Source organism: Rhopalosiphum maidis, chromosome 2, assembly GCF_003676215.2.
Source record: "Rhopalosiphum maidis isolate BTI-1 chromosome 2, ASM367621v3, whole genome shotgun sequence".
In the NCBI taxonomy this organism is placed as follows: Eukaryota; Metazoa; Arthropoda; class Insecta; order Hemiptera; family Aphididae; genus Rhopalosiphum; species Rhopalosiphum maidis.
In genome coordinates, this window is record NC_040878.1 from 3,643,007 (window position 1) to 3,661,948 (window position 18,942).

The 18,942-nt window shown below is 31.5% G+C and overlaps 1 protein-coding gene across 4 annotated transcripts in view; it reads right to left on the minus strand.

The window, feature by feature from the left end:
* Window positions 1–2,648: 2,648 nt before the first annotated feature.
* The window catches only part of LOC113554306 (serine-rich adhesin for platelets-like), a 46,283-nt gene continuing 29,989 nt past the window's right edge, over window positions 2,649–18,942 (minus strand). For 2 of the 4 annotated variants that reach the window (XM_026958087.1, XM_026958088.1), the window contains exons 6-21: window positions 18,404–18,568; window positions 17,958–18,290; window positions 16,914–17,099; window positions 16,742–16,846; window positions 15,703–16,116; window positions 14,846–15,037; window positions 14,570–14,742; window positions 10,939–11,016; window positions 10,786–10,861; window positions 9,684–9,746; window positions 6,214–6,282; window positions 6,107–6,148; window positions 5,950–6,016; window positions 5,130–5,241; window positions 4,323–4,474; window positions 2,650–3,880 (exon numbers count right to left, since the gene is read on the minus strand). In XM_026958087.1, the coding sequence (XP_026813888.1) occupies window positions 3,730–3,880; window positions 4,323–4,474; window positions 5,130–5,241; window positions 5,950–6,016; window positions 6,107–6,148; window positions 6,214–6,282; window positions 9,684–9,746; window positions 10,786–10,861; window positions 10,939–11,016; window positions 14,570–14,742; window positions 14,846–15,037; window positions 15,703–16,116; window positions 16,742–16,846; window positions 16,914–17,099; window positions 17,958–18,290; window positions 18,404–18,568 (2,378 nt within the window). In that variant the 3' untranslated portion in view covers window positions 2,650–3,729. Of the gene's footprint in view, window positions 3,881–4,322; window positions 4,475–5,129; window positions 5,242–5,949; window positions 6,017–6,106; window positions 6,149–6,213; window positions 6,283–9,683; window positions 9,747–10,785; window positions 10,862–10,938; window positions 11,017–14,569; window positions 14,743–14,845; window positions 15,038–15,702; window positions 16,117–16,741; window positions 16,847–16,913; window positions 17,100–17,957; window positions 18,291–18,403; window positions 18,569–18,942 lie in introns of those variants that run through there. The other 2 variants (XM_026958089.1, XM_026958090.1) reach the window with 2 other exon arrangements.

Here is an 18,942-nt window from a genome sequence, read left to right on the forward strand (position 1 = left end):
ACGTGCATATATTATAACAATTTCTTATATATTTTATTTATTATTATGCTTGTTAAAAATCCAGTTTTACATTTTTTTCTTCGTTATTATTTTAACGTGCATGTATTATAACAATTTCTTATATATTTTATTAACTATTATGTTTGTTAAAAATGCAATTTTTTCGTATTTTCTTTGTTATTATTTTAATGTGTTTATATTGTGACAATTGTTTATATATTTTATTTATTATTATTTTTGTTAAGAATGCAGTTTTTCGTATTTTCTTCATTATTATTTTAATGTGTTTATATTACTGTAACAATAATTGTGTATATATTTTATTAACTATTATGTTTGTTAAAAATGCAATTTTTTCGTATTTTCTTTGTTATTATTTTAATGTGTTTATATTGTGACAATTGTTTATATATTTTATTTATTATTATTTTTGTTAAGAATGCAGTTTTTCGTTTTTTCATCATTATTATTTTAATATGTTTATACTGTGACAATTGTTTATATATTTTATTTATTATTATTTTTGTTAAAAATGCAAGTTTTTCGTATTTTCATCATTATTATTTTTGTTAAAAATTCAGTTATTTTATATTTTCCTCAATTTTTTAACGTCTACTTATTGTAACAAATTAATAGTATGATAATTTTATATTTTTTTATTTAATTTATAAATATTAAATGTGTACACAGCTAATATATTTGAATTTCGTGTCAAATGTTATAGAAAATTAAAAATGATACCAGAAGTATATATGATATAAATCAATTTGAAATGTAATATTTGTAGGTCAATAGTTCCCAAACTTTTTTTTCCGTGGTGCCTTTTTTGGACCCAAATTGGCCATGGTGCTCTGCTGTGAATAACACGAAAGACAGAACAAAAAAAAATACTCATTGATAACCAATTTTATGTAGACCGCGGTGTACAGTTTGGAAACCGCTGCTCTATCATTATGCATATAACTTATACGAAACTTGATAATTGTATTTAAATATAACTTATAATTACTTATAAATTTATTTGGTATTACTTATTTTCATTTCCATTTCAACTTTGTTATTCAAAGAATAAAAATATGAAATTAGGTATATGTTTTCTGTATAGAATTAAGTATCAGATCTATTATTCAGTTCCCGATATCTGTAAAAGACTAGACAACTAGAGAGTAATAAGTATTTGAGCAATGAACTGTGGTGTAGGTACAACTGTGTGCACAGGCCACAGGGACAGGGTACAAGAACTACACGATGTAAGATGTTACCTACTGTTATTCTGTTAGCAAATACCAAATACGACAGATATTATAGATAGTATTTGCTGTTAGTGAACAATTTTGTTAGTAATAAAGGATTGACTATGTAATAATATTTGTTTGTGTAATTATCAAAAAATTTTAATAAAATATACACATACGCACATGTATGAATGCATAATTTTACGAGCTGTAAAATGTATAAAGGGCCAAAATAATGCATATATTTTACAAAAATCCTCAAAAAACATTAATAATCCCTATACTACGCGGGTTAAAGTAGCAACCCTAGCATACGCAGCGCCACCTGAGGCTGTTTAATCGTGCGACTCATTTCGGTACGTTTTTTCATACCGGCGGCTGTACGAGTTTGGTCTCCTTATTCTAGTCTTCATGGTGCCACCATACATATACATGTTCTATATCTGTGTCAGTTTTTGTAAAAATATTTAAAAAATATCTAATTTCTGTATCCACTATAACTATATAATACGCTTGTACATTTAAATAATATGTATAGATTGACTACTGAATATTTAAAAAATGTTATTTAAAAATTAATTACTCTTATATTACAATGATACACATTGATAACAATATTTTATATTTTCCAAAGTTTAAAAATGTAAGAGCACATAAGCTACAAATGAAAGTTCAAGTTGAATTTAAAGATTCAACTGTTGAATCGAAAACACACTATTGAGTCACGCAGAAAATAATTGTTACATTAATGTATGGTTCTAATTAAAATGGTGAGGGTAACACAATTATTACACGTCTAAAATTTGTCAGATAGATATTTATTTAAGTTACTTATCTAGATAATTTTCAACGCTACCTATTGAATAGGATTAAAATTAAAAATGTATGAAATCTTTCATTATTTTCCTTTTATTATGATATATAACCCTAAGTCCCTAAGGATATTAAGACATCAATACAAATTGAACGTTAACATTTTTGACGGGGAATGATTACTGCTTTTTAAGTTTAAAAATTATTGGAATTTTGTAATAAAATAAAAATTTTAGATAGTATATTATTATTTACTGACGAATTATAAACAAATAATAAATAGGGTGAATAGAAAAATATAGTATAACAAAAAAATAATAATATAGTTGTGTATATTTAATAAGGCATCATAAAATACCTCATACCGTATTATGTAATATATAAATATATATATATATATATAAACACAATATGATAAAATATGGAAAATATAAAATAAAAAATATATTTACTTAAAGGTAAAGGCGCGTAAAAGTTGTTAAATAGGTAATATTATTATTTTTTATATTATATAATATTAGTTTAATATTTATAGCTCATATGAAAATAATACATAAAATATGCAAACGTTTATTGTATATACAAAAAAAATATAATATATAATAATAAGATATAGTTAAAATGTTTAATATAGGAAATTAGGTATAATATGTGTTGTTCTGCGTATATAATATTATCATCAAGATTAGTCTTGTTAATCGATTCACTTAATATAATATACAATGATATTTATTTTATGTATATATGTATACAACTATATAATATACACGATGGTCATTTGAACTAAAACAATACTAAATATTATTATAATATAACTTTCGGCATTGTTGCGTTGGCAATACTATTATTTTAACCAACATTAGAACAGACAATCGAATCGGGTGTATAAAAATATACTAACATACCGAATCATTTGAAAGGCCGATGAGAAAATGTTTAAATTAACTCAACGGAAACTGAGGAAAAGCGAATATCAAAACCGCGTCTAACATATGACTATTGTGGTTCACATACAATTTTGAGACGGGGGTAGGCAATTCGTGGTTAAAATTTACAAATAATAATATTAGATTGTATTAGTGTTGTAATGACACTCGAGTACAATATGTATACACTGTACATATAAATATATTATATATTATTGTCTATGATAATAATAACTTAATAATTATATAAACTATGATAAAATATAATATCACCTACAGGCCTCATTCATCATTTTTAACGTTTAACCGGAGCAAACGGAAAAATATTTTATATTTCTGGTGAGAGTAATTATTAGTAGGGAAAGGTCAAGGGTATGAGTAAAAACAATACATAGATAGGTATTAGGTACTAAGTAGTTAGTAATCTAAAAATAGTTAAAATATGTAGGTAGAGCAGAAAATCAAACCCACTTTTAGATCGATAAGTACGATAACAATGTACTTACAGAAAATAAAATAAAAATATAACATGTAACAGTGTAACACATATAAATATTATATAGGTACGAATCGTTCCTATATATCCGTTGATAAATCTAATAGATACGAATCAACAAAATACAAAGAGGTACGAAACGATTTAAGAAAGATTTTTTCAAATAAAATTTGTGTAATAAAAACAATAAAATAGTAATAATTTTTTAGCGAACTGCATTCGAGAATGTAGCTGCACGATAAAACAGGACGCGTTGTCGTCATTCGAAGTACGAAGGTTTGACGGACCGTGGGTCGTTGTGGAACCGTCGGTAGAACGTCTGTACATACGTGAATACGCACTTCCAGTCGGGTTTCCGCATGACGACCATGTCTTCGACGTCCAGCAGTGGCGCGATACCTGCTTCGTCCCTAAAAAGCAAACAATTTCTAAAAAGACTGTCTGACACGTGATATGGATGTATAATAACATGTGCGGGGTTTATATATTTATTATATATTGTCTAAATCGCTCTCATAATTCAATTTGTATTCGATATCTTATGCAACGAAAATGTTTTCGATAGTTTTTTCAAGCGCTGGTGGGAAAACTATATATAGTTGCAGTGAAATTTTATCATTCCAGCCAATATAGGTATCTATTATACCTTTTTATATTAGGTTTAGGTATTTAACTAGAGCTAATCAAAATTGTTGGAAGATTTTAAAAACGTTATTTATTGCAAAAGTAAAATCAATATATCTATACGTTACATATAAACACAATTAAAGCGTGCACATTTTTTAGTTACACACCTAACACTATAACCTGTTTATTATGTTTTTAAATTTGCAAAAAAATAATGCTACTTACTCAGCTACTTTGAATGCAATTTCGAAGTTTTCTCTTCGCTTTTCGGGTGTTAGTTTATCGTAGTCGAATGCTTCCGGATAAAAATGATGGATGAGGGCACAGAACGCAAGACCATCACTCCAACACGTCGAGAAATTAGTTACTTGGAGGTTCTATACGTCATGAAACACAGAATAATATATTAATATATAATCGCGTCAGACCCAACGCATTTAATTGCAATATTGGTTGGAAAACGCGAACTAAATCGTACTAAATATCAAACGTGAAGCTTAAATATAATGATTAAACTGATTATTTACTGTACATTTTGTTAAGTCGTATGACATCCCAAACAGCGCGATTAATAGAATAAGTAAAACATTAATAAATACATATAATTGAATAAAATTAAAAAAAAAAAAGATTAATTTTTACATGCACCGTAGTTATTCATTTATATAATAAAATGTATAATATTTATCATTTATCCAACATATTAATAATTTATAATAAATAAGCCATATGCGTTGTTAAGTTTAGGATATTATGCAATATTATATATAATACGAATATATATATATATATATTATATACTAATTATTACTAATGCTGTACTAATCATTATTTTCTGTTAGGAAACAGATCTTTGATATTATAATTCATAATATATTATGCATAGGTTTGTGTACATATACAAAATATACACCGTCGTAACGTCATATGTTTTATACTATATTGGATGTGTATTATACATATAGTAATATAGTATATATAGTAGGCATATGTGGCCAAACTTTATAAAACGAAAACAACAAAAATGTATACCTTATATTCCTTCGTCTGAGCTTTAACCCAGTTGAGTAGGCGGTCTTTGATTGACGAAGCGCTCCGCGCCAGGGCGGGATCGGTGAATTTATAGCAAGGACGCGTTTGTGAGCTATAAGCAAAACGCCCCGAATATGTTACCATTATATTATATGTTACTATAGAAATTTCATTCAAGCATGACATGCCGAAGTTAACATAAAAAAAATGTATATATTCTATAAACAATTATGTATAAAATAGTCTTTATGACAAAAACCAACTATCTTTTTTTATATAATTTAAGAAAAAATTATTATCGTTTCGTGATTATTATTATTATAACATGTACCTTTAATTAAATACGTTACCTACATAAGAATATGGAATACAAAACCCCGTACAATCAACTATCGAATATTAAAATACTGCATATCGTTTAAGTACGATTTTTAATAAACATTTAATTGTATCTCATACATATTGTATATAGTAATAATTTTATAATTTTATTTTTATATTTAAAAATAATATTATAAGATATTGATTTTTAGATTAGAGGTTTACCAATTTCCCACATGAAATTAAAATTTTTACCCAACAACCAGAACCAAATTAGAGTTAAAGTAATCAAGAACATGTAATATTATTATTATAAAGCTAGAAAGTATATCGATATTTATATCAGTCTTTCTGAATATATAATTTAATCAATCGAGTTACGTCGTTAAGTTTAATGTTAGTATTTGAAATAATAATAATCCGATAGATGGGTTTTGAAGAGTTTTTATATAATTAATCTTAATTTCTTAAATCTGCCGTTTAAACTAAAATTACTTACTTTGGAGCCGAGTTCTGGCGTTCGAGTTGCTGGAACTTGGCAAACGGTGAAGAACTAACGCTATTTGCTGTAAACATAGTAATTTTAAACTATTAGTTACACGTTTCGATGAAATGTATAAAATAACAATAATAAAAAAAAAAAAAAAACAATTTACCTTTAGTCAGACGGTTACTAGAAGTTGTTGTCCTAGTATGCACTAAAAACCAAAAGCACTATAAATACTAACGTTCAAGAAAATAATTAAATTGATTGTTATCCTACCTTCAGTTTTTACATACGATCCATTTTCGGTTTTACTGGACACACTCGTCGTTTTCGACTCGGTAACTTCTAAAACAAAATTAAGCGAAAAATTGTAGTAAAGTAATTAATTAAAATTTAACAATGCACACAAATGCTATAAACAATATAGTACAATGCTGCGAACTATGCATACGTATACACGTGTATATATTATGCATTATCGGATATTATTAAAATATATAAAAATAATAACACAATAACAATGAAAAAAAAATCATCAAACGTTTTGATCGGGCGAGTTTAAAAAATTATAATTAGTATACATGTTTAACAGTTCAATTTCGTTTTAATATAAAACATATTATTATAAAAACAAGAAAAAAAACATGCGGCAGTAGTGCTAGCAAAAAACTGCAGTCGCGTCGTTTAACTGCAATCGCGGCTTAATATACACACTATAGGGGACAATCGAGCGAGCGGATTTAACAACGCATGTACATCATACAACACAGGCTATGACGGTATAACAAAACGGTAAAATAATAGAGCATAATAATAATATTAATATTATTTAAAACGCACAAAACATCAATCACTACGTATATTATACTATTGTATATTGTTAAGAGGTTAACGTGCTAATATATTTTTATTATTTTTCTGTTTGAAAAACACACACACGGAAAACGACTACACAACCACAAGAACGTACTTATTGGTGTTCAACGCAGTGCGCACATAGACACGAAGAATAGCTACAGATGAATAGACACTCTTCGATTTAATGTTATCCACTCGCTCCTCGGAAATCCTCAAAATGAAGTACAAATGTGTGTGTGTGTGTGTGTGTGTATGTGTATAATATATATTAAAGAAATACATGTTAAACGATATACGCGATTAGGAAACATAGTTTAGAATATTAAATACATATAACGTAATAACGTAGTATTATTGTTGTGACTAGAAAAAAAATGCGCAAACATAATTATTATACAGTGCACGCGTCATGCCGTATAAAATAATAATAATTATCGTATACAATATTATATATATATATGTAGAATAAGAGTAAAAACGAAATGCAAAATATATCACGAAAAAAAATAACTAAAATGTCAAAAAAAGACACATCATAATATATAATAATATAAAATATACGGTGGAGAGGGTGTTTGTCGGTGTAAGGGGGTTGGGGTGGGCAGACTGGTGATATTGTGATGACGGAGAGACGATCGCGTGTATTATACGGAGACGCCGGGCCAGGGCTATTTGGACGGTCTGGTGGCCTCTTTGAAGAGGCTTTCGAACGTGTCGTCCACTTTGTCGATGTCGTCGTTGAGCTTTATCAGTTTCGGGGACGCGCGCCGGCTGCAGGCGGACGCCGACTCGGTGCCGGCGTGCAAATATTGCCGGACGATGTCCTGCTTTTGGGCGATCTCCCGTTTGCAGTGCATGTAACCCTCGTACGGGGCGGACGCGTGCCTGAGCGGCGCGGCCGCGGGTATGTGCGGGAGCGGCGACCGGGCGGCCGCCCTGCTCTGGCCCACGATCATCTGGTGCCAGGACTCGGACTTTTGCAGGACGGACGGCATGCGCACCGGCGACGTGGTGGGCGACCGCTGTTGCGTCACCACCCGCGTGTTCCTGGTCGGCGGTTTGGGCGCAGCGCCTGCGCCGGACGACGACGACGGCAGATGATTGTTGTTGTGATGCGCCGAAATCGCTTTAACCGACGACGCCGGCGGTTGACGGACCGGCGCCGGTATCGTTTTCAACGACGGCGACGGATACAACGACGGTGACGGGCCGCCGCCGACACGTTCGGTCCGCTGCTTGCTCTTGACTATAGTGGCCGTCTGAGGGCTGCCCATGACCCGGCTGACCACGGTGGCCGGCTGCGGCGCGCATTCGTAGTGCTGCGGGGTGGGAGGACTGGCCGGGTCGTCGGACGCGTCCGAATACACGAACGGCCTGTGGGCCGTGGTCACCGAACTGTTGTACAGCGGCAGATGTTTCGGATAGGCGACCGTTCGGGGCGGCTCCAATAACGACGTCTCTAACCTCGGCGGGACCTGTTTCACAGGCGCGAACTGCTGTGGTTGTTGTTGCTTGAGTTGTTGCTGCTGAACCGGCTTGAACGCGGACCGGGCGCCGTGCGAAAAACCGCGGTTCTCTCCCGACCACTGGCCGGTGGGAGCGGCGGCGGCGGCGTTGGGTTTGAACGATGGAAACTTCTTCGATCGGTAATAAGCGATGCTGTCGTCCGACGGGCATTTGCAAATGTCGTGCCAAAAAGTTTTCGCCACGTTCCTGTTGGGCGACACGGCGGCCGACGCGGTGGTCGCCGTACCGCCACCGCCGATCCTCCTCTCGAACGTCGTCTTTATCCGACCAAAACGGTTGCCCCAGTTGCCCTGTAGTTTGCCCTGCAACGGGTTATAAGCCGAAGCCGTTGCCGCCTTCTCGTCCGCCTCGGCCTGCTGCCGCAAAAGGGCCAAGTATTTCTTGTCGTTGGCCGTCTTGGGTTCGAACAACGGCACTCCACCGCCAGAAGTAGTGGCCGGCGGTGGTTCCTTGATTAGCGGGACGCGTCGCGACCGGTATTCATCGTCGTCTCCGGACGACCGACCCCTCTCGCCTACCGCACCGCGTTTAAGTTTCACGCGCTTGCCCTGCAGCCGGAACTTGCGGCAATGTTCGTTGGACGCGATTTGTAGCAACCGCTGTGCCGACGAAACGGATCTGCTATCGTCGTCGTCGTCGTCATCGTCACCGGAAGAAGTACGACGGAGACGACGAACCGCCCGCAGACGATTCGGACGAATCGCGAATCGATATCGTCGTCGCGGTAGAAGTCTTACGCCTCTTGGAGTCCAAGTCTTCGACGATCACGTGCTGTGCCGGGGGACACGAGAACGAGTTGCAGTTCTGCAGCGCATGTCTTGACGGTTCCGGTATGACGCAGTCCTCGGCCAAGTGATTGGTGCGTTTCGGAGGTGGCGGAACGAATTTGACAGGTCTAAACGTTTTGGGGGCGGCCACTTCGTAGCCTCGTGGCGTGTTGCGCACAGACTCCGCCGCCGCGAGTGTCGAAGCCGCGGGCGCTGTGGTTTCGCCGTATCCGTTCTCCTCTAGCCATCGCCTGGCGTCCTTCAGCTCCTCGGACGATACGCCGACAGTGTGCCTGTCTTGCCGTCCCACTGCAGTCTTACGGTTCCAGCATTTCCGAGGCGGCGGTGTCGGTTTTCCGGTCTGATCGGAGGACGACAGCTTCAGGCTAGTCTGCAATTTCGTTAGCAATTCGACGACGGACGAACGCCTGAGCGGGTCCAAGGCCGGTAATGCGCTCTCTAGGTTGGCTAAAGCTCCTTGCACTTGTACTAATATCTTTTGGTTCACTTCCTCGCCCGACTCCGTTCCCGAGTCATCAACCGCGGTCGCGATAGGTTTTACATTTAAATTACACATAGGCTTCAATAACTCACCGTTTTTTCCGTTACTCGTGATGTTGTCTGTAAGGCCAGCCTGAGCGACGACATCCGTACACGCTGAAATTACATGAATAATATACATCACATTCTGTTATGAATACAACCAAAACCACGGTATAGCAAGTACACTGGTCACTGATACTTGTGATAAAGTATGTTTTAATCGACAAACCAACGACCGTCGAAATAGTTAATAATACAATATAATATGCGTAAATATAGTATTTCAAATGTCCTGGTTTTATATACTTAAGCGAGCTAATGCCAACATAAAAATATCAACTATATGCCGAATTTAAGTTATCATATGAAATGATGCCAGAATCTAATCTCAGAATTCCAGTGGAATTCGTTTTAAAAAAATATGGTAGACTTTTAAGAATATATTATAATAGAATATAGTAAATACACGCACACGGCATACATATACATTATACATTTATATAACGAAGCTTATATACGACGACATGGTACTACCTAACCTACAATGTATTTAAATTAGATGACATAGTTTGTTTACGTAAAATTTTGGTGATATAAATATAGTAGCTACCTAATAACATTATACGTTTATTTACAGTGATATGTCTACTACAATATTTTGTATTCAAACGATTTTATTTTTATTATTTTTACGTTGATCTTATATTTTAATATTTATCTATAATGCATGGTACACAATAATATAAGTATAAAAGTATTTTGAGCAGTTATTATTTTAATTTTTTTTTTGGCAGGTATAAAAAACTAATTTAATTCTAATAATAACAATAACAACAATTAAGTACCTAAAACCATTATTTTCTTCTTCGTATTGTTCATCTCATTTTTGGATATCTTAAAGTAAAATAATATTTCACTGTAGTGATAAAAAAAATTGAATATATAGTATAGCTACAGAATGGTTTTTATAAGAATTTTCTTTTTTGTAAATACAATATGACACCTATTATTATACTATATTTCATAAAATAAAATAGTTAATTTAAAATTGTGTACATATTATTATTTAAATTATTACTTACAGTTACATTAATATAAGATGGGACAATTTCGTAATTAAATGAATCGTATAATGCAGTTAAACTTAAGTTACCTTTATGTTCTGCCATGATTTGCCTTAACCTGGCTCTGATTTTTCTCCTTTGATCGTAGTCTGGGCAAGATTCCAACTAAATAATTAAACATTTGTTAAATAAACGTACGAGTAAATTATCAATACTGTCATATTGATAATAACGATACTAACCAAAATCTGTAATTGTTTTTCGTCCCAAATATTATCGAGTTCTTGTTCGTTTAGATTCTTCCTAATCACGGGAGATTTCTGAAAAAAAAAAACGAATGGCAAATAGTATTATGTTCATGTGATATTATTATGTACACACAATAGGCTTCGTTCTATTTAACCGGTCAATATTGTGTTAACAGGTGTCAATCTAAATAAGGACCCTCGTGTACAATACACATAAATACAAATTTATGAATTCACTTGTAAAAATAGTTGGCAACATGTTTTATTTGCTGGGACACGGCCAAACGTTGGCCTAATAATATTCATGGAACCAAGATTTTGGGTTTTCCGTTATGTGTTAGATCCACGGCTATCTATTGTCTATTGAAAATGAATACGAACATAACAAAAGCGAAAACCCTTAAATTCAGGTTGGAGATGTGTATTAAAATTCTGAGAACAGACCACACTGTACGCGTTCCCACGATTCGTGTTTCTGGTGAAACTTTAAAATAACTACCTTAGACCTACGTCTACCTGTACAATAACACACAATTGTATATTTTTTTATAATCAGATACTTGCAATAAACTCTAATTAATTATTATTTATTACCTATATTATATACTCGATCAATCAGACTAATCTGCCAAACGCCGTACCCTGTATTGCATGTATCTATATAACAACCTACGCTGATAATTAAAACGTAAAACAATAAAAATCGATTGACTGCGGGCGAACTGCACTCTCTTTGACGTAGGTACCTACTGAACTCAAAAATAATAGTCGAACAAGAGAAATATGATTAGGTGAGAAAAAATAAAAACGATTTTTTGTCGGCGACACGAACACACTCAATATACACAGAAATAGTTGCGCGTGTAGCCAAGTATAAACTGAACTGCGTGGCCAACAGAGCATTCGACGTCGAGCGAACCACCGCGCTGACCAAAATAGGATTTGCCTTCAAATATTATTTTCGTCGTGAAACGCGCAAAGCCAAAATGCGTTGTCCAACGGGTAGGGAAATTAACAGTTAGTAGAGTAGTCATACTATTATTGACTGTTGTATTATGTGCGGTCTGAACAAAGACTCCGATTTTTTTAACATCATATTTCGCTATACGAAACGGACAGGTGGTGTACCTGTCTTATAGGCGCCTTTATTATGTATAACAAAATATTATACACAAATGCCCGAATATATCGCGTCCCGGCTGGGGAAACAAATAATAAGCGCCATGGCGCATTTACGTTGTAAACAATCACACAAAGCAATTGAAATATTCTCTATATTTATAAAATGTATGATACGTATATTGTTGATATATAAATATAATGTACACTCGCATGTGACGTAATTTAGTAGCTAACAGTTCTCAAATAATAGATTACATTATTCTTACTACATTGTTTATATATATATATATATATAGGTATAAAGTAAACCTTTTGTTTTGTTCTACGTTTATTCTAATCATTATTTTGATATTTAAATGTTAAAAACTACGACTACAATAAAATAATAATATAATTACGTAAGACTACTTAACTAACCAAAGCAAAAACATATGCATTGTTTTAAATTTGTGTTATATACAAATAAAAATGGTAAGGAAAATATATTTTTAACAAAAGAAATATACTCTATGTTATAAACAAAAAAATCACCACCTAATAGGTATAGAATATTAAAAGTAACATTGTCTCACAAATATTTTTAAAAATGTACCTAGGTCCTGTTTAAAAATTATGGCAGCATAAAATATAAATAAACACAATGTTCACAGAGTACCTAGGTAAAGAGAATCATGTAAAATATATTTCGATTTTGAATTACTGATAAGTGATAATGATGATGGTAATTTATTTATCATCTATAAGCTATTTAAAAATCAATTTAAATAAAACTTAACTAATTTTTTAAAATATAAATTACACCTATTGGATTAAAAATTATATGGACATTTTTGTAAACTAATTCAATACAAGACCTCAATTTTAAGATACACAAGTACAGTTCTATGAAATAATTATTTTTAAGTAACAAATTATAACAACATTAAAACGAATTATGGAAGATGAAGCTATTTTTAACATTTGTAAAATACTGAGATTGTGTAATGACTATCAACACACCCGTTAAATGTTTTCTGACATATAAATATCATAAAATATATATATATTTTTTTATAGTATTAAATACATAAAAAAAACCACTAACTATTCAGTAAGATTGTAATATTTATTGTATGCAAAGAAATAAGATAAATTTAATAAATGTATTCATAATTATTATGTTGTAGTATACAAATATGCTTAAGTATACTAAAACTGCAATGGCAAATGTACTAAAAACTAATAAAAATAATAAAAATAATTAGTTGTAAACAAAACTTTTCAGAAAATATATTTATTTTTTGTTTATGTCGTTCATGACAATATAAATGTTTATTTACCACTTTCCAATGTATTTGCGTTCTAACTGCTAGTTAAACATATATTTCATACAATATTAAATATTTTTAACTTGCAGCTGATTGTGTTGTCGACTCACCCGCCATTGTGTTATAGTTTTAGCCTGATATCTATTACCAAATACCAAGTTTAGTATTATTATGTACTCTATATAGTTAAATCAGATAATATGTTGAATTTCTTAACTTCTATTTTTAGCCATTTTGTCACTGTTTATACCAATGGTGGCACAAGAATTTTTTAAAACAATAATTATCTCACAACCAAAATAGGGTGATTGGAATCTATTAACTAGAGGTAAGCTAGTACTGAAAAATGTTATACTTCCAAATTTACATTGTGCTTGTAAAACAATAAAGCATTATGTACAATTTCAGACTCAGCTGAAAGAAGCTTTTCAAAGGTTTAAATGGTTTAATAGTAAGATTAATATTTATTTTTTCTTGTTTTTAAGATCAAACTTGGTTCATTTAGGTTAAATTAATCAAAATTAAACTTATAGCAGTAATATCTCAATAAAGATTGGAGAGTTTGATGTTGATCTCTTATGAAAGTGATATTGAAGAAATATTGAAGAAGTTATAAAACATTTAGTCTTTCCTCAAGTGTATTGAAAAATAACTAATATTTGGATAACTTTAATTAAAAGTATTTGTGACAGCTAAGGTTAACTACGGTCTATGTTTATTTAATTTAAATTAAGAACTATTAAAGAGGTATTTAAGTACCTAATTATAAAAAGTTATTTTTATTGTTATACCTGTAGTTTGAATTTTCAGAATGATACATTTTAAATGGAATTATAATAGCGGTTGTGGGTGGAGCAACTAATATTTTTCTTGTCCTGTTTATGAAAAAGTTTGAGCTGCTATTGGTTTGTTTTAATGTATATTAGTAGTTGTATAAATAATGTTATTTGTTTTGCAAATTTGCAATGTGCTAAAATATATCAATCTATGATATCTAATATATGAAACTAAAATATTTGTAGAATATTTGTATTAGGTTTTTATAACTTGCATTGAAATTTATAAATTTAGCAACAAGTACCTGGTAAATAGTATAAAACAATATTGTGTTTTTTTTTCTAAGTTTATGTTAATACATTTTTTTTAAAACTTTGCATTATAATCTATATTTTAAATAATATATATTATTTTTGTACCTGTGCTCTTTGTTTTTCCACTTGGTTAACAAGTGCAGCGCTACTTGTAGTAGTAACTGAAGCAGGAGATTTGGTTCCTTGTTCCATTCCATGAAGAATGACTGATGCACCTAAAAACTTGTTGAGTAATGCACGGGCTTCAGTGTCTTCATTGGTATCACCACTTTCTACAACTATAATAATTGAAAATAAATTATAGATTAGCATAGCAATTTCATTTTCTGAGTACCAAATCAATACTTGTATTAATATTATTATATATTAATCATTATTTACCTAAATCTGCATTTCGCATTCTGGTTAAAACATCTTGTACACCAGTTACTCTTGAATTATTGTCAAGAAAGGATGTAGCGTTTCCACTGTTTTTAGTTGTATTTACTTTAGTAGTTACTGTTTTTTCTTCAACTTGTCGTGAGCCATTAGACTCAGATTTTGCAGTCCTGTTCTGTTTCAAACTAGATGAAACTGGAATATTAAATAGTTAATTAATTAATATATGGCATACACTAATACAGTAATATACCTATACTATAAAATTTACCTAATACTTAAAAATTTTAAGTAATTTTTATTATTTTATCACAAGACAAAAATCGCCAAAACTCATTAAAGGTTAGTAAAATTTTCTTTGTTTTCACTAAAACCATAGATAAAGTTTAATTTTCTATTTTTTTAAGTTTATTCTTTAGTATAATTGTATCAATAATAACTTTTGATTACAAAATGGCCAAATATAGTTTAAAATTTAATTTTTAATTTCCAAAGAGATTATTTTTCTAAATATAAGAAATTATAATTATAATTGTGTTTGAAGATTTAATAATTAATTATTAATTGCCTAATAAAAGATACTAACATTTTTACATTTTACAAGAGATCAAAAATCATAATTTACATAAAATTATAATATTAAACTATGAAAAAATTACATTTAATATTTATCAATTGAAATACTGAATAATCACAGAATAATATTATGAGGGATAAGATTGATAAAATTATTAAAACTATGTAAAATGTTGTAGGGTATGATTAAAAATTTAAAAAATATGTTAAAGAAACAATAATCAAAGAGACATTTACAGTAACTTTGTTACTTTATACCTAATGGCTAAAAGATAATAAATTACCAGTGGCTTGTTGAAATTTATGTTGAAGTGCCTTGATTGAATCTCCACGCACTAAACTTGATCGTGGAGTGGACTGAGGCGATTCTTCAGTTTTTTCATTTCCATTCAATTCTTTTGATGAACGTCTGCTGTCTTGATTAAAACTTTCTTGGCTAAACCTTTTTTGGATATTCTCAAATTTGTCATTGGTTCGGCTTCTTTTTACTACTTTATTTCCATCAACACGATCAGAATCATTAAGTTCTTCAGTAATTTCAGTAATTTGGGGACCAGTATCTTTGCCGATAGCTGTAGTGACTGTAGTGACTTTAGAAATGCCCTTTTTGGCATCTGAATTATCTGGGTTCTGATAAGTATAACGTCCCCGAGTAAGTTTTCCTGATGGTTCTTGGTCATTCACAGAAGACAATTCACCTATAACAAGTCAAATAGATATCAATTGTAGTTTTACATCATAAACCAAAATTATATTATAATTAAATATTTATTTTTAATAATTGTTTAAACCTCATCTAATATCCAAAAATTAAATTAAAATTAGGTCTGACAAAAATTAGGTACCTGATAAAATCAATTTATGTTCCCACTGTATATGTGAAATTTGAAAAATTATAAAAGCTATGATAAAAAGAAAAAATACTATGGGCCATGTGTACGAAAATATTAAAAAACTAAAAACTAGGCCAATATTCAAGACACAGTCCCAAGAAGGTTTCATTTAAAAATATATGATGCACTAAGTTGAACGTAATATAGTAGTCTTAACACTTGCTGTTGCTATACACAAATAACGGCTTTTGAAGTGCTTCGAGTTTTTTTGTGTTTTAATTACGTTTTGGAAGAAGTCCAACTTGAATTATTTTGTTTTATTTTTTCACCTAGCCTAACACTCAATCACGTGTCATTGTTACATAACATAATGTATAATATAAATTCACCATTTCTCATAATAGTTTGATTACAAAATGTATTTAATATAACTACGCAATTAAAAAAAATAAGTTTAACATGTATAATATGGCCATATGGAGATACTAACCTTTCAAGAAATCTTGTGTGACTGAAACATTTCCAGATCCATCGGATCGCATAACACTCTTTGATTGAAATACTGTTGATTGACTTTTACTTTTAACTATAGTTTCTAAAAAATTTTAAATAATGTTAAATTATTTAAAAATTAATGTATCACGCTTAATTTTTTTAAATACCATTGTTTTGATCATCTTCTGTTTTTTTAATAATCGAACGTAACGGAGTTGTTTGGTTGGAGTCTGTAAATCCATTTTCTTCAAAACTTGAATACAAACCCTCATCTTTAGTATCAAGTATAAAACTATCTCTAAACTTTGCTTTTGGTTTTTGTCTAGGTTGTGAGTCCAACTTGGAATTCTCTTCTGAAAAATATTATGTATTAATTATTCATTGAATAAAACGAAAGTATAAGTAACTAACAAGTAATGAAAATACAATTTTTTCAAAGATTATCAATTACAAAGATTGGAAAATGTACAAAAAAATTAAAACAAATAAATAAATACGTGGGGGTTTGAATGGTTGTGGAAGGAACGGTACCGCGAAATAACAAACAATTAAAATAATGTTATTCTATTTGAATACACTAAAAACAGTAAAAACATAATATTTTTGTTTATCGTACAACAACATACCAATACATATTTATTTGTACAAGTTACATATGAAAATGTGTAATGTTGACGTGTATTGCTTAAATTGAATGGCCAGGGCAGACGGAGTCCCTCTTCTTTAAAAAAAAATGTTTATGCGTACCCCCTTCTAATTATTATATCTTAATCGATAAGACATATACACATTTTTTTACACTTTTATATCCCCCCTTCCAATTTTTCCCAGATTTAAGCACTTTTGGCGGGGTTTTTTTATGTACTTCAAAGTTCAAATCAACAGAATATAATAATATCATAACACTATGACAGGATGAGAAGGTTTTAAAATCCTATACTATAAATTTATAAAATGATGTAAAATATATAATGTACATATATAATATGTACATATCATTCAAAATACACCATTCGCTATCGATTGTTTGTATTTGAACTATACGATAAAAAACTTTAAATTCATAATAACTGAGAATACATCGATTTATGACACTATATATAAAAGTTAATAAATTATAATAGTATTATCTATGCCCGTACTCGTACTATATATATATATATACATAGAATAACACGAATAATTGAAAATAACCACTATGAATAACTTACTTGCGTGTTTTTCATGCTTAAGCACCAGATCCTTTAGCTGCGGAGATACCGGTGGTTCCGGCATGTCGTCGTAAATAGGTTCTTCTTCGTTTTTACCGATGCTCTGCAACGCTCTAAGCCCGAACAGCGGTTTGCCCTTATGGTCGGTGATCAACTGGTCAACGCCTCCTTTTTGCTCGGATGTTGTTTGATATACGGTGCTCGAAGACTCTTGTACCGTATACGTGTTCTCGGATTGCAGTGCTTTCAGACCGAACGACTTATGTTTTTGCTCAGAAACACGAGTGTCGCGCGAGTCAGTTTCGCAACGGGCAGACAACAACGAATCGTTATCTGGAAAAGAAACAACAAGTCTCAATAAAAAAAAAAAGAGAAATATAGATAGATAATTTATCTGAGAAACGCGTAGGTATACTGCACCGGGGTTTGTATATTATTGTACTCACCGCTTACAGACGATTGATTGGCGTTGTTTTTCCTGAGAGCTCTCAATCCGAACAACGGTCTACCATTGTCATCAGTAGGCCCCACGCCGTAGCTAGACGTAATCAAATCAGTAACGTTTTGTTCTTGGTAAAGGTTTGTGCCGCCGCTGACTTGATCACTTTTTACTGCAAAAAAATAATTAAATAACATATAATGACAAAAATAAATAATTAAAATAATAAATTATGAGATAAAATTCCCGAATATATAATAAAATATGGTTGACTCACGTAGTATAAACCTCAATCGTAAGACAAAAAGTTTTGATTCATTATTAAAATAAAAGCAAATAAAATAATGATATTATTGTATAATTATGTTGTAATAATAAACAGTTAAAAATAATACATCACACCAGGCATAATAAACAGCATTACTGTTGTTATGTTTGCAGACCACAATAAAATACGGGGCGACCGTTTATTGCACCAGAATCTATAAATATAGTATACCTATTACATTTTATGTTATAATGTTTTTACCTTTAGTTTTTCGTAAT